We start from the raw sequence: 15,627 nt of genomic DNA, 5'->3' as shown, positions 1-15,627 counted from the left end.
TCAAACAAACAGATCGCTACATGTACTGCACCATTACCAACAGTACTAGACTATTTGGTTGAATTGAAGAATTCAGGACTATCGCTAAGCTCTATCAAAGTTTGCCGCGCAGCGATTAATTCTTTCCATTACAAAATCGAGGGGTTTTCAATTTTCACACACCCTATTACAAAGCGCTTCATGGTTGGTCTACAAAACCTCTATCTGGAAGTACATTTTCCTATCCCCATGTGGGACCTCATGAGACCTCCATTTGAACCAATGGCTACCTGCTCCTTACTTCACCTGTTCATGACGGTGGCTTTCCTAGTGGCCACTACCTCCTCTAGACGAGTTAGCGAGATTATTACTCTAATGGCCAACCCACCCTATCCCGTCTTCTTTTGAGGATCAGGTCATGTTATGACTTCATCCAAAATTTCTCCCCAAAGTGTCATCAGCCTTCCATATCAACCAACTCATTCACCTTTCCACATTCTATCCCAAACCACGCACATGCTCACAGGATGCAGCACTGCACACCCTAGATGTCAGACGGGCAATAGCCTTTTACCTGGATAGGAGATCTTTCCAAAAATCACCGAGACTTTGGCTTGACAATGAAATGATCCAAAGGATCAGCAATATCCAAACTATTACTTTCGAAATGGTTATCAAACTGGATTTGTCTGTTACAAAACAAGGGAAATAGAACCCCCTACAGGCATCAGATCCCATTTCACACATACATGGCAACTTCCGTGGCCTTTCTTCACAACGTACCCATTTCAGAAATTTGCAAAGCTACCACTTGAGCATCAGAACATACCTTTACCAGTCACTATGCCATTACACAATTCTCCAGGCATGATGCCATACTAGGCCTTTTAGTCCTCTCTACTTCAGTTAGCCACGTACCTCCAAAATCCCCTCCCCCACCCTCCCATCCATGATGGGTACATTGACCTGTAGTACAGCACCCACAGGGACAGCACTCGAAAAAGAGAGGATTAATCACCTTGTGCAGAACTGAAGTTCTTTGAGATGTGTCCCCTTGTGGGTGCTGCACTATCCACACTCCTCAACTATGTTTTGGAATTTGATACAAGGATTCTATAGTAGAGAAGGAACCGAGGGGTGAGAGCTGCGCACTCATGCTCAACCAGACAGGCGCCTCAAGACAGCTGGACCGTGCACGCCTTCTGACCAAGCACTGCTGAGGAAAAGCCTTCGATCAATGATGCCAGGCCCATCACCTGAAGTGGAGCACCCACACTGTGACACATCTCGAAGAACCTCAGTTACTGCACAGGGTTAGTAACCTTCTCTTCACAATCATTATTACTGAGTACAGTATTAAATTGTTTAAAATTTTTTAAAACTTATACAGTATATGTGTATAATGTCTTTTTGTCTGTTGAAAAAACTTGCCCTGGAACCTAACCTTCCCTATTTACATCAGTTCTTATGGGGAAATTGGATTCACTTAACATCATTTCACTTAAAGTCACATTTTTCAAGAACCTAACTACAACGTTAAGCGAGGAGTTACTGTACATTTAACGAAGTTATTGTGAATTTCTTATATACACAAAGACTAAAGTTTTCAAAACCCTATATTTAGGCACCTAAGAGTGGCGCTTTTAAAAAAAAAAAGACCTAAGTGACTTCGAAGTCAGTTGGTCTTTTTCTTCTAACTACAAACCTGATGAAATATATAGTCTGGTCAAAACATTTCACCTCTTTGGACTTGGGATAGTTAAAAATATCAGGTGGTGGTGGCCGCAAATAAAGCGTGTGCTATTCACTTATAAATTTTGTGGTGTTTTACAGTAAAGATGTTAATGAAGCCTTGGTCTTTTTTTCAGCATAGATGAACCTTTCAAGTGAAACTTCTTAGTAGACGAAAACAATCTTTTAAAAATCTGAAATTCTAGTGACAATTAGGAAATTTAAAAAAACATATACAAATAATTTGCCTGAGTAATTTGACAGATATTTCTTTTTCTTCCAGTTTTATAATCTCTGAATACAAAAATCTGAATTAAACTTGAATTCAACTTCATTTAAAAAAATCATTGTTATTCACCCACAAATAAGTGATGTTGAGTTTGTTCATAATTAAAACAATAACAGAATTCCATGGATTACGAGGTTAGCCCATCATTATCAGAGAAATTCCATGGCCTCTTGACTCAACACTTTCCCCCCAACCCAAATCTCTACTTCCGTTCCTCACCCAAAATTTGTGCTAGATACATAATACAAATCTTACCTCCGAAGATTCTCACTTATGGACTTTCTTTCATTATGGGCTAACTTTCATTTTAAGTACTTGAAATATTCCGCTGAGAGGTAATTGCATTTAGAGATCTGATTGAACGCTTCAAATATAGGAGCTGCCCTGTAACACCTCTGAGCAAGTGGCATAAGTAGTCCTGCAATTTTATCTTTGTTCCTTCTCTTTGTGCTATTCTGTTTTTAGTTTTTATAGTTGAATTAAGGAAAAGCTGAGGACCTCAGTATTAGATACTGCTAAATACAAGCTTTTAAATCTTGTGTATTACATGGAGTGAATATGCCCTCTTCTGACCAGGGCATGTGTCCATTTCTTTAATAATAAATAATCTACTGTAGTAATGTATTTGGAGGACATGAGCTACTAAGTAACATTCCTTCATATTTAATAATATAAAGAAGAGTTTGTGCCTCCCATATATGCTTCCTCAGCACTAAAGTTGCTGTCTGTCTTCTCCCTGAAAAATTATAGATAGATAGATAAATAAGGATGAAAAGGAGCTGAGAAGAAGGCACTCTTACCAGGATTTTGCCCTTCCTAAGTGCACATCTCTGTAGATCTGAGCTAGTGAGAGACAATACCTCTTTCTGCTTTTCCTGTCTGAAAATGAGAATACTTTAGTATATAGACTATCTTGACCTAAAATAATTTTATCTCTTGTCTAAGTAGTTTTATTGTATTTATACAGACTAAAGCCATAGTGGAATAAAACAAGCTGCTTTTCTCAAATATATTGAACCTAGCATATGAAATGTATTTCATGCATTAACATTGTTTTTTCTTTGACAGTTACTGAGTTACTTTCACAAACAAAGTAAAGTTCGTCAGGGAGTTGAAGAAATGCTGTACAGATTGTATCAACCTATCCTTTGGAGAGCATTAAAGGTAATTCTCCTTTACTGGATAGCCTCAAATTGCAGTTAGTGTAACATTCACATTGATTTTTTTTCTTTAAAATATTACAATTTTTAATAATTGTATTAAAACAAAATGTCTCTGAAAATGGGGTTCTGTAAAACTTGGAGCTTAATTGTATCCGAAGTGGCTTTAAAGGATGGAGAACTAAAAGGAATGGGGCCTCATATAATTGTGTCCTATACAGGTTCTTATACTGTGCTCATCATTGCCACTTACACTGTGCCTTCCACTAGTGCATTAAGCAATGTGACTAAAAACTTTCACATTTGTTCTCTCATCCTGTTCCCAGAGGGAGAAGTGTTTGCAGTGGATTGTCTTGTTTCGGAATTTTTAAACATAGCAATATTTGTATATATAGATATGTTTGTTTCAAAGATTGAGGCAGAAGGGGCTATTGTGATCATCTAATCTGACCTGCATAGCATAGGCCATTAGATTTCCCTGAATTACTTCCAGTTTGAACTGGAGCATATCTCTCTACATGGCTAGCTCCCTGCCTAAGATGGGTATAAAAGGCAATGCCTCACTATCTACAGTGCTGTGGTGAGTAAAGGCATGCCTGAAGCCTGTGGGTCTATACCTGGCCATATACCCTACATGACTCTAAGAAACAGTCCTTCCTTGTCTAGTATCTCCCTGCTTCCCCACTGTTGGAGCCTTCCCCCACTATAGGGAGAAACTGTCAGTTAGGAAAGGTTCCATCAATGACGAGGCAGTGGGGAAAGACTCCACCAGCTTCCTGTTGTTGGAGCCTTCATCTGCTATAAAGAAAGAATCCAGCAGCAGGAAAGGGCTCTAGCAGAAGGGAGGCAGCAGGGAAGGGTTTGAGTAGCAGAGATCTGCTTTTCCTTTGTCAGAACTAGGGATGTAAATCACATGTAAAAGCAATAACTCTATAACCTATTAAAATTCTATCAGTTAAATGTTTAACCAGGGAGCTAAGGGGGTTTGGGGGGGGGGGTGCAGCACCCCCACATTTTACCCAGGGAGCCGGGATCCCTGGGCACAGGACCTGCAGCCAGGATCCCCAGGTGCACAGGGCAGCAGAGGCGTTTAACTATTAGGTTTAACTTATTGGTTTCAGTTAATGGTTGACCGATCAAACTTTTACATGCCTAGCTAGAACCTTTCACTGACAAGTGTTACTGTGCACTGTGGTATGGATGCAGCCTGCTTTTTGCTGTAGTATGTAGCTACATGTGCCTTACACAGTGCTGACAGCAATGTGCAGTGAACAAGTAACTTTAGAAAAACATCCAGTCCTCATTTTTAAAAATTCCAAGTGATGGAGAATACATCATAACCCTTGATAAATTGCTCCAGTGGTTAATTACCATCACTGTTAAAAATTGGCACCTTATTTCCAGTCTATATTTGTCTAGCTTCAGCTTCTAGCCATTGGCTTTTCTTATACCTTTGTCTGCTAGATTGAACAGCCCACATAAAAATTTCTGTGGATATTATAGACTTTGATTTAGTCACCTCTTAATCTTTTCTCTTTAAGATAAAAAGATTGAGGTCCTTGAATCTTTCTTTACAAGTGGGCTTGGTAGAATTTGATTTTTATTTTTTAATGATATCAACGGATATAATAGTTTTTAAAGCATGTTTTATTTTTAACAATTTAAATTTTCACAATTGCAGGAAATTAATGGTGGGGGGAGTCAGAATAATTTTTACTGGCAGTAGACACTGAGTTTCAAACATTTAGAGCTTTATAACTATTGAAACACAAATTGTCAACATTGCTTGTCAAAATATATGAAGTAAAAATGCTTACATCAGGGTTCTCAAGCAGCAGTTCTTGTACTTTGCCTCTCTGTAAATTTTGTTTATTGGTGAAAATATTTTTTTCATTGGTTTATGTGTATGGTGAAATTAACACTTATCCAATAGTTAAACTTCAGTTTTTATTGGTGTATTTTCAAATAATTTAATCATTCTCATGGATCATCTCTGAACTTTCTCCAATCTTTCAAAACTTCTCCTTGAACACACTATTCCAGTAGCACTTGCACTAATAGAACCTCCCTACTCCTACTTGCTAGTCCCCTGTTTATACATCCAAGGATTCCGTTAGCCCTTTTGGCCACAATGTCATTCTGTCATGTTCAGCTAATTCTTCTTTAAATAGCATCCCTGTGTGTGATTCACATCAGGATGTGTGTGGGTGCCTGTGCACTCTGGATTGAAGAGTTTCATCACCAGTGTCTGTGCCTGTATTGTAGACACCCTCGTGCTCCAGGATGAGGGAATATAGGGAGATGCAGACCTGCCACCACTCCAGATCCTCTTTGAGTGAGTAGCTGCAGATATGTATTCCACTCATGTGCGCATGCACCATGCACACTGAAGCCAGAGAACATTGCTAAGCAGTACTCGTGCCTTCTGTCCCTCATAGCCCCTCCCATAGCTATTTACGGGCTGCCCTGCCCTGACCCTCCTCACTTCCTTCTCACCGTCTGCAGTTTAAGTCGGAGTGTTCTGTGTGGTATTTACCTCACCCTTTTCTTTTTAACTCAGAGTTTTCTTTTCTTTTATTTTTTTTGGTATATAGTTAGTACCTTTGTGTTAGATTAGTTAGTTTGTTGTTTTTTGCCAGGTGTAATGCATTCATTGGGTTTCAAGCATTGTCGCTTGTTTGCTGGGAGTTTATAGCCCAGTGATAGACGTTTCCACGAGGGTCAACAATAACAGTAGCAACAATACCGACAGTATTCCCAGAAGTATTTCTGGCAGTCAGATTATCCACTTTAGAGAGAGATCTCAAAGGAGAAAACCTTCCAATTTCAGCCAGTTGGCTCATCCTTCATCAGCTTTGTGCAAGCAGCCAATACACTGACTCGCATCTTTGCTTCTTTGCCTCTTGTTGTTTGGCTACATAGTATGCTACTGAGGGCTTTCTGCACCAAAAAAATTAAAAATTCCACGCACAATATTTGAAGATTGTGCAAAATTCTGCAAATTTTATCTGTCATATAAATGTGGAGGCTACAGCATGGCACTGGGGAGCACAGGGCACTGGCTGCATAGAGGTGGGAGATCACTGTGCAGCTCCCATCCAGGACAAGGAACCAGTGGTGATACTGCGCCCAACCCTGGCAAAGTTCAAGGCCCAGGCCTGCCCCAGAATCATCCCAGGGCCCTGCTCCTCCATGCTAGGTGAACCAGGTGTGGGCAGGCAGGCTCAGCAAGGCAGGATCCAAAAGTGGAGGGGCTTAATGTGGGGGAATCCAGGTGTGGGTTGAGAGCGTTCTCTGTGGAGTAATCTGGGTGCAGGCAGCTAAGTGAGGAATCCAGGTATGGGGAAGATCTGAGTGCACAGGGATTTGTTGGGGGGGTGAGGGTTCTGGGTGCAACAGTAATGGAACTCTGCAGGGGCGTCCAGGTGAAGGTGGTGGGGGGTTTGAGTGGGGATGGCGAGAGCTCAACAGGGGGGATCTGGGTGTGAGGGGCTTAGTGAGGGATCCTGAGGCTTGGGAAATGGGACTCAGTGGGGTTGGGATCCAGGTGTAGCTGGTTGTGGCTCGGTGAGGTGGGAATCCGTGTGCTGGTGGCTCAGTGGAGTGGTGCAGGGGAATGGAGCTCATTTTGAGAGGGGTTTGAGTGCGGAGGGGTAAGGCTTGGTGAGAGGCTCTGGATATGAGGGGGATCTGGATGCACAGGAGTTGGGTGGATGGGGGAGCAGCTCCCTGTACAGGGATCCCTCCCCCTGCAGCTGAGGAAAGATGGGTGCAGGAAGCAGAGGTGGGGGAGGAATTTGCAGAGCTTTCTGCAGTGTGGGGAGAAGTCTGGGGGTGGCCCCAGATGCCATGCAGGGGAAGAAGAAGTCACATACTGCACAGCTGGGAGTAGCAGCTATGCCCGGTGCAGGCTAGGAGCCACCAACCGGGTCTTCCCGAGTCTTGCCTCCTGCCCCACAGTGATTTACATCTCTGCTGGCTGCCCTGGGCACCTGAAACATACTGCTGGGGATAGTTGCATGACCTCTCTTGTGGCTTCCCTGTCAGAAAGTCCATTTTCTGTGGGGAAGCAAAGAAATCTACAAGGGACATAAATTCTGTGCATGTGCAGTGGTGCAGAATTCCTCAGGAGTAAAAACTGTATTATCCAGCACTTTATCAACCAGGAAGCTCTATTGACTGGCATTTCTGATATCTCCCAATACAAATCTTCAGTTTAGTAACTGGGACTAGTATACTGCCCAGGAGGTGAGGCAATTGCACATTCTGCACTCCTTTTTTTATGCAAAAGAGGCAGAAGACGATAAGCAAGCTGATATCAGGGATTTATTCAAAAAGCAGCTTCCAGTGTTTGTCATTGTGCTGAATCTGTCATGATCCTATCTCCTGCACCGTCTACATCTATAATGAGAATCGATGTTGATAATGATGACACTGAAGCACTGCAAGATCCTGAAGTGCCTTCTGAGTCATCAAAGAAAGATTAAATTATGTTCAGTATTGTTTTAGTGTTAAGTGTATTTTTAGTGATCTGAGTGTATGCCATGCACTGCCCATAGTGATATAAGATAACCTACTGTATAGAAAATTTTACCTGTATACACCTAAGTGCTTCAAGAAACCAAACATTCTACAGCGCAGTACTGCTACTGGATTGGTGAGTAGACTATTTTATTCTTTATTGCTTTTATTGTATTCTAATTCTTTGAAAATGGATATTCCATTGGTAAGTGTAAGTCTTAGTTAACGGGCATTTTTTGATTACCCTTCCCTCCCTCCTCCCCCAGTTCTCTCCCAACATGCCAGATAACAAATCTTTTGCTGTACTTGACCTAGGTTAGGTGAATTCACCAAACTGTTAATGTCAAACTCCTTGTGGTGTGTGTGTGTGTGTGTGTGTGTGTTGATGCACAAATCATCTACATAGATAAAGCATCTTTTTCTGGGGTTGTTTGTGTAGATGTTGAATAATGTAGGTGCTAAGACAATACTCTTTGGGAGGCCATTCTACTGTCTTCATCAGCTTTGTTTGCCACAAAAGTTCATGAAGAATCTTTAGTCCTCCAGTATGGTCTATATTAGTTTCATGAAGTGGTGGTTATTTGTTAACGTTAGTACCTTGGCAAGGAATCCTCGATGACTGACTATCATAAGTGGCTGAGAGATCAGCAAACACGGCTTTCATAATTAATCCCCTTTCATGTCCATCTTCAATATGTTGTCAAATTCAGAAGCTGTACAGGACAGGACCGACCCCAGCAAAAACCAGCCTGTGTTTGTTGATAAGAAGTGGTTCAATAAGTGGTGTAAGGCAGAATAAGTCACTCAAACAATTTTAAAATATCACACAGGAGTGGGATAGGTTGAAAGTTTTTTGGGTTGGATGGTTAAAAAGGGCCACTCTCTTGGCTTTTCACCAGATTTTCAGGAGCTTGAGCTGGATGAAACTGGTATTGAACATACTCAGGAGACGCTTCTGTGTACATGGGCTGAAATTTTGATCTGCCCAGTTCAGCTGTCATCTTGGCCTGCTGCTTTCCGCGTTTTCAGGCATTGATGCCAGCATCCAATTCCTTCAGGGTGAAAGACACTAAGATCTAAATTGTGGGGTATACCCCAGGGTATTTGCTGGAGTAATGACCAGTTGGAAGTGGTCCACTTAACCTTCCCACTGAGTAGCATTGGGTGGGCGATCTGATCAGCTGAGACGTTGAAATGTCCACTCATCTTTGTATTGTTAGAGCTGATGTATGGTTGACCATGTTTTTTTTGCTGTTATGGGTCATATCCATGGATTTTATCAAGTTCTGCTAGGATTTTAGGCATTCTTGAGTAATTTCTGACAGTAAATGTTTCTTAGCGGCTATTGTCATAGGCAAAGACGTGGTCTTAGAATTTTTGTATGCCTCCTACAGTATAGCTGACTGGGGTATGAGGCAGGGGTTATTCCTTCTGGCAAGGTTGGTTTCTCCTAGCAGAGTGACATACAGCATCAATAAAGTGGATGTAGTTCTTGGGTATTGGTTCAATAGATCTGACAGCTTTGTCGGGATCTTTGGAGAATGCCGGCCAGTTTGCTTTCAAAGTTTGAACTGACATCAGAACCGTATAAAGATAGGAGTGATAGCAGCAGGTACCTCAATTCCAATAGGAGGATGATGTGATCTCGGAATTGGGTATAACACCAATTTACTGTGTGTGAGAGCCAATGTAGCGCTAACAAAGGTGAGGTCAGGTTTATACTCACACCTCTGAGTGTGAGTATAAACACAAAGCCCTGGATGACACAGCACTGGCTGGGATGATTTAGTTGGGGTTGGTCCTGCTTTGAGACCTCCTTCTGAGGTCTCTTCCAACCCTAATTTTCTGTGATTCTACCAGCAACTGTTAAAAGAACTATGTAGCTTCAAGTGATGAATCAGGCTTAACTGGTGAACACCTGCACACGTCATGTCCATTGTCATTGTTCTGTGTGTAGCTTTATTGAGTGGTATGGCTTCTGAAATCACCAATTATGATTTATATGGTAAACTTCGCTGTTGTGTGGGCAGTCTGAAGAAATTGAAAAGTATCTCTGGCAGGTAGGTAGATGTTATAGAGATCTCTTTGAGCTCAACGGTGAGAAACATGATAATATTCTCTTCCGTTTTGTAGGTGGATTAATGAGTTGTTGGCTTTTTCAGTTGTGTGGGGCATCAGTCACTTATGACTCTCTCACAAGCCAGGAGGCACACAGGTCAGATTCATAGGTCTTGGATCAAGACAAATTTTAGGGTGTCCAGAACTTCTTGAGTGAATTTACTGAACAACAAGAATGCAGGCAGCCTGTATATTGGTGAATGCAGGGAGAGCAAATCCATGTTGTTGTTGTTCTTTGAGTGATGATCCTTATTGTATTCCATTGTGGGTTACATATGCACACTGTGTGCCTGGAGTCGGAGAATTTGAGTTGCTGGTCCTGGTCTTTTAGGGTTCTGGGGTGAAACCCCTTGCAGATCTTGCAGTGCTCCTTCAAAAGGCTCTCCCTCAAACAAGAAGTGTGTGGGTTGCTCCTAGACTTGCCACAACCCTGGCAGGCTTTAAAACTCGGGGACCGAGGCATGTCCCAGTTCCGGGAGAGTGTTTGGGTGGGGGGCACAAATATAACTACTAAAACTACTGACTATAAACAACTGTATACCAGGACACTGCAAAGATGTACTTGCCCAGGCAAGAGCTAAGGGTCTTCCAGCTAGCCATCACTGACGTTAAGAAGCAACTGAGGGGGTGACAGGTTGGCAGGGCCCTCTATTGAGCACCATGAAGACCCCCATCGGCACTCAGGCCAACTGGACGCATACCGCTAGGGGAAAAATCTTTCGGCTGCTGCGCATGCGGCGCGTGCACGCCTAAGTGGAATGGACATGAGCAATGCATCTTGAAGAACAACAGTTACAAGAAGGTTAGTAATCGTTTTTCTCTCCTGGTCAGTCCACTCAACTACTTCTTTCTTCCAGTACCTCTCCTACCTTGGGTGATATACAAAATCTGATAAAACAAGGCAACAGTCATTCTGATTGCCTCCTTTCGGCCCAGACAGTTCTGGATCCCAATCTCCTGCACATGTCATCCCATCCACTGATTACCATCCTGAACTTCCCCATTCTTTCTGATCCAGTACAATGGCAAGATCAGGCATCCCAATCTATGTTCACCCCACCTCATAGTGTGGTGTTTGGATGGGCATCAACTATAGAACAGGCATGTTCCTTGGCAGTACAAGACATTCTCTCTAAGAGAATGTGACTAGAAGCCGTGACGATTCCCCAAATCCTGGACTACGTTCTATCTTTCAAGACATCAGGTTTCGCCCTCGGCACATTCCATCCTCCTGTGGAGAGTTTACTGTTTTTACTTACCTGCTAACTGCTGGATTTTGGAAAGGCTTTCTAAGAACCTTTGCAGCCCTGCAAAAGATTGCGCCTCAATAGGACCTGAATCTGGTACTCTTGGTATTAACAATTCCCTCCCACCCCGCTTTTTGAAAGAATAGCATCTTGCTCTCAGTCCTTCCTCTCCATGAAGGTCGCCTTCTTTGTTGCTATCACTTTGGTGAGAAAGGTTTGGGATCTCGGAGCTATAATGGTGGATCTGCCATTTATAGCATTCCATAAGGATAAAGTTTCCTTATGCCTATTCCTGAATTTTTTACCAGCGGTGATCTCCTAGTTTCATATTGACAGATCCATTCACAGTTGCAGAAGAACATAGGCTTCATTCCCTTGACATCTGACCAGCTCTGGCCTTTTACCTGAAAAGAGCAAAAATAACCAAATGTCCCTTAAACTGTTTATTGTGATAGCATTGAGACTTAGAGTACAGGCCATCTTCACCTAGAGAATCTCCCAATGGATTTTCGGCTGCATTAAACTCTGCTACCAGCTGTTGAATCTTTCTCCTCCCACTGGCATACAGGCTAGCTCCACTTGAGCTCAAGCAATGACCACGACATGCATTCAGGATGTGCCTCGCGTAGACGTACATAGAGCAGACACGTGGAGCTCTGTCCACACGTTCACAATGCCCTATTCCTTGGTCCAGGCAGCAGATGCCTCCAATATTCCCTCTAATTTTTTCCATCCATGCGCGGAATGAATTTTGTTATGTGCACTATATCGAGGTAATGTGCAGATGTGCACCACCAGTAGAAACAAAAAACGTAGATATAATATATATTTTTAAAAAGTTACCATAGGGGTAATTACTCCTAGGTATTTTAGAACTCACTATTCAAAGAATTAAATGTAAGTGTGAGGAAAAATAAAAATTATGAAATACATAGACCAGTCAAAAAACTAATATAGCACACTTTGAAAGAAGTATCAAGAAGTAACAATAATACAAGTATGTGTTTGGGATGGGGGTGAGAGAGACACACATGCATTGCCCCTTTAAGTACGCTGCCCTTTTAAGTAGATCGCTAGTCTGAAGCCTGCTTGTTCAGACAGAACAGCAGCTGCCAGCAAGCTCTGTCTGTCCCACTCCTGGGCCCTGTCATATGCATGTGTTTCTCTCTCTCTCCCCCCCTTTCCCCTCCCCTACCCCCACCAGCTCTGTGCAGATGGGGTAGGAGGACACCCAACATCAGTGCCCTCCCTCCCCCTTCCTGCTCTACACAGCAAGCAGGAGGCTTCCAGGAGCCTCTGGCCAGGAGCTCCAAGGTGGAGGGCAGGAGCAGCGCAGCAGTGGGTAGAGGGGCACTTGAAGTGTGCGGCACTTGATAGACTGCTGGGCGGCTGTGCAACTTAGAAGGAACTTAAGATGCCTTGTTTGGCACAGTGATTCTCCACGTGACCCTTCCGTCCTTATCCTTACACCTTCCTCCAACTTAGGTACTGCTTGTCAATCACCCACGATGGAATACAATAGGAACCATCGTTCAAAGACGAGAAGGTTACTTACCTGTAACTGAAGTTTCTTCAAGCTGTGTGGTCCCTATCTGTGTGCCACTTCTTGCCCTCCATCCCCTCTGCTTCAAATCTGTCAGTTTCATGATAGAGAAGGAACTTGAAATGTGATCGGTCTCCCCCGCTCTTTGTCACCTCAGATAGAAGCACAAGGCTTGGGTGCATGTGTAGACCATCGGACATTGCTTTTAAATTCTCTGACTCTGGGTGCATGGTGTGCATATATAACCCACAGTGGAATACATATGGGGGCCAAGCATTTTGAATAATTTCCAATTACAGGTAAGTTATCTCCTCTTTAGGAAGCCTTCCTGAATGTGAAAGATCTTTTCAGTGACATAGGATGGTAGTTCTGATGCAGGCTGTAGTCTCAGGGTTGATGAAGAAGCAGTTTACCTGGATAGTTCCTTGAGGTGAGATTTGGAAACTTCAATGGAAATTGAAAGGAAGGTTCACTTGTTGTGTAATTCAGCTTCAGCATAGGCTTTGAGACATACGTTGTGTTCAGCCTTTGTTTTACATCATTGGCACTCGAGTTTCTGCCCTCTCTCCATCTGGCACAAGATGTCAGGAAACAAAGGAGATCTATGTAGGGAATGTGGAGGAAGGAGGGACTGCTTCGGGGCCAGCATGCCCCTCATTGAGAGAAATATCTGGTAAATCAGCACTGAATGCTAAACTTCTTTTTGAGCAACATTTCTTATCCTTTTCTAGAAAAGGATTAAAAAATTGGTTTAATATTACCCCTTCTGTACATTATTTTTATCTAACCTTGTTTGCTGTATACCTCCTAACTTGGAACCAGTGATAGCTTTCATAAACAGTTTTACCATGATGTAAGTGAAGTGAGTATCACAGTAACAATATAAGAGTGATTTTGTTTTGTAAATTACAGAAAAATATGTTCAGGTCGTCTTTAGTTACATGAGCATGCAAAGATCATTTTGCTAGCCCATCACATTGACTTTGTCACCCCTTTCTTTGCATTGATCCTCCGACTCCCCCATCTCTGTCACATCAGACTTAAGCTATTTGTTTTCACTTTGAATGCACTTCATGTCCTGTCCTTACCCTGATTCACTCTCTGCTATCCTCTCTGTTTTGCTATCAAGAAGTTGATTCCCACCGCCGATCAGCCTATGATGCCAACCTCAGTCTCCCAGTTGTTAAATTTTCAAACAAGCATCTCATGCTTTCTCCCACGCTGCTCCTCATATTTGGGAAATGCTCCCTGTAAACATCTGCAAAACTCATTTATTATCCATGTTCAAAGCCCTCCTTAAAACTGCTTTTCCGTAATGCCTACAAAAAAGCGACAACAGTTAGGTCACTGTGTACTGAGACCACTGCCTATCATGTTCGCCAGTATTGTCTCATTATTTTCTTGTATTCCTCATCTATTCTCTTTTATGCATAAATTGTACCATTCTCTGGGGTAGGAACTGTTACTTTTTTCTATTTTATACAGCACCTAGCCCAAATGATGTCCTGGTCCATCCTAGGGCCTCTAAATACTATAGTAATACAAATATTAATTAATATACATTTTACACTTCTAAAGGTTGTATAGTTGTGGGTTATGTTGCACTAATACCAAACAGTAGAACTTAAAAGTGTAATCTTTGTTCTGTTTGGAAACAATAAGGTTGAGAAATACATGAATTAGAAGTGATTTGAAAATAGTGTACCTAACGTGCAGTATTACATTTCCTTTATGAAATACATCTGAGATTTAGATGAACACATGGCAATAGAACAGTCGTGCAATTAAACCTCTATATAAAAGCATTATTTTTTCTTTTGTGTATAGTTAATGCTGATGCTATTCCTAATTCTCAGTTCAAATAATTTCATCACTACAACAAATAGTAGAACCGTATCTGAATTTCTAAGGCACCTTTCACTTTAGTAGTTTTTGTAGGAAAACATGCTTACTTTTCAAACTGTTTTTCTGACTCCCTCTGTGCATCTGGCAACTGTTGTCTTGCAACCTTAATGTAATGTATGAAGGCAATCTACTCTTCTTAAGTTAGGTTTCAGTGGTATTTTTAAAAAAGCTTCATCTGCCAGGTGAGTCAGTGCAACAAAAGCCTTCATTTACTTGCAACTCAGTAAAATGCTTTCTTCTTTGAATGCTTGCTCATGTTGATTCCATTCTAGGTGTGTGCGTGCCCACGTGCACAGTTGTCAGAGGCATTTTTGCCTTCGCGTATCCATAGGATTGGCTTGCCTAAGAAGTGGCAAAAGAAGAGCCTCCCGGCTTCTGGCCAGTGTCAGGCCATGTGCCCTTCATGGAGGTACCGTGGAGGTCGGACCCCCCTGCTCGACCAGAGATCCAGCTCCAGGGAGTGGTAGGGGACCAGTCTCTCCCAGGGTCCTCATTGCCCAAAGTGGCCCCAGTGGCTGAAGAGCAAGTAGGCCAACTGCCACCACAGACGCTACACCAGGCGGAAGACTTAGCTAAGACTCCAACATTTAAGGGCAAGCTGATCATGGGACCACCTCATACGGAGGTGGAGCAACCTTGATCACCAGACCACAGGTGCAGATCTCCATCTCCGCGGCTTCAGACACCAGCACTGTATCTTAGGTCGCCGACTAGAAGGCCCAGGTCCTCAACGTGCTCTCCACCTACAAGACATGGGACACCGGAGTCGAAGCACCGGTTCCTGTACAACCAGCACTGGCAAGCTTCCTGTCAGAGAGCGCCTTGGCCCAGTTCACCTTCGCCTAGATGGTCTCCCAGATGTTGGTCCCCACCCAGGCATGGCCGCTCCTTGTCACGGCACCAGTCCCCTTCCCCCAGTACTGTTCGTTGGGAAGGTGCTGTTTCTTGCCCTCTCCTCACCAGTCACCGAACAGAGTGAGTCGGCAGACTCAGGCTCCGCCCTGGTCACCAGAAGGGCAGTAGTCCAAGTCAAACCGGGAGTTCAGCTCCTTGCCAAGAAGGGGTGATGCGCTGCTGACTCATGAGACTGGCACAGCACCTGCAACGACAACATGCAGCAGGGGCAGTGGCCTG

At 43.0% G+C, this 15,627-nt stretch overlaps 1 protein-coding gene across 1 annotated transcript in view; it reads left to right on the top strand.

The window, feature by feature from the left end:
• NCAPG2 (non-SMC condensin II complex subunit G2) overlaps positions 1–15,627 on the top strand; it is a 151,570-nt gene that overhangs the window by 53,230 nt on the left and 82,713 nt on the right. Inside the window, exon 10 of the mRNA XM_032806344.2 lies at positions 3,068–3,163. Within this exon, the coding sequence (XP_032662235.1) occupies positions 3,068–3,163 (96 nt within the window). The remainder of the gene's footprint in view (positions 1–3,067; positions 3,164–15,627) is intronic.

Source organism: Chelonoidis abingdonii, chromosome 2 (assembly GCF_003597395.2).
Source record: "Chelonoidis abingdonii isolate Lonesome George chromosome 2, CheloAbing_2.0, whole genome shotgun sequence".
Classification (NCBI taxonomy): domain Eukaryota; kingdom Metazoa; phylum Chordata; order Testudines; family Testudinidae; genus Chelonoidis; species Chelonoidis abingdonii.
Note: the sequence above shows the minus strand (reverse complement) of the source record. Positions and strands in the feature narration are given on the sequence as shown.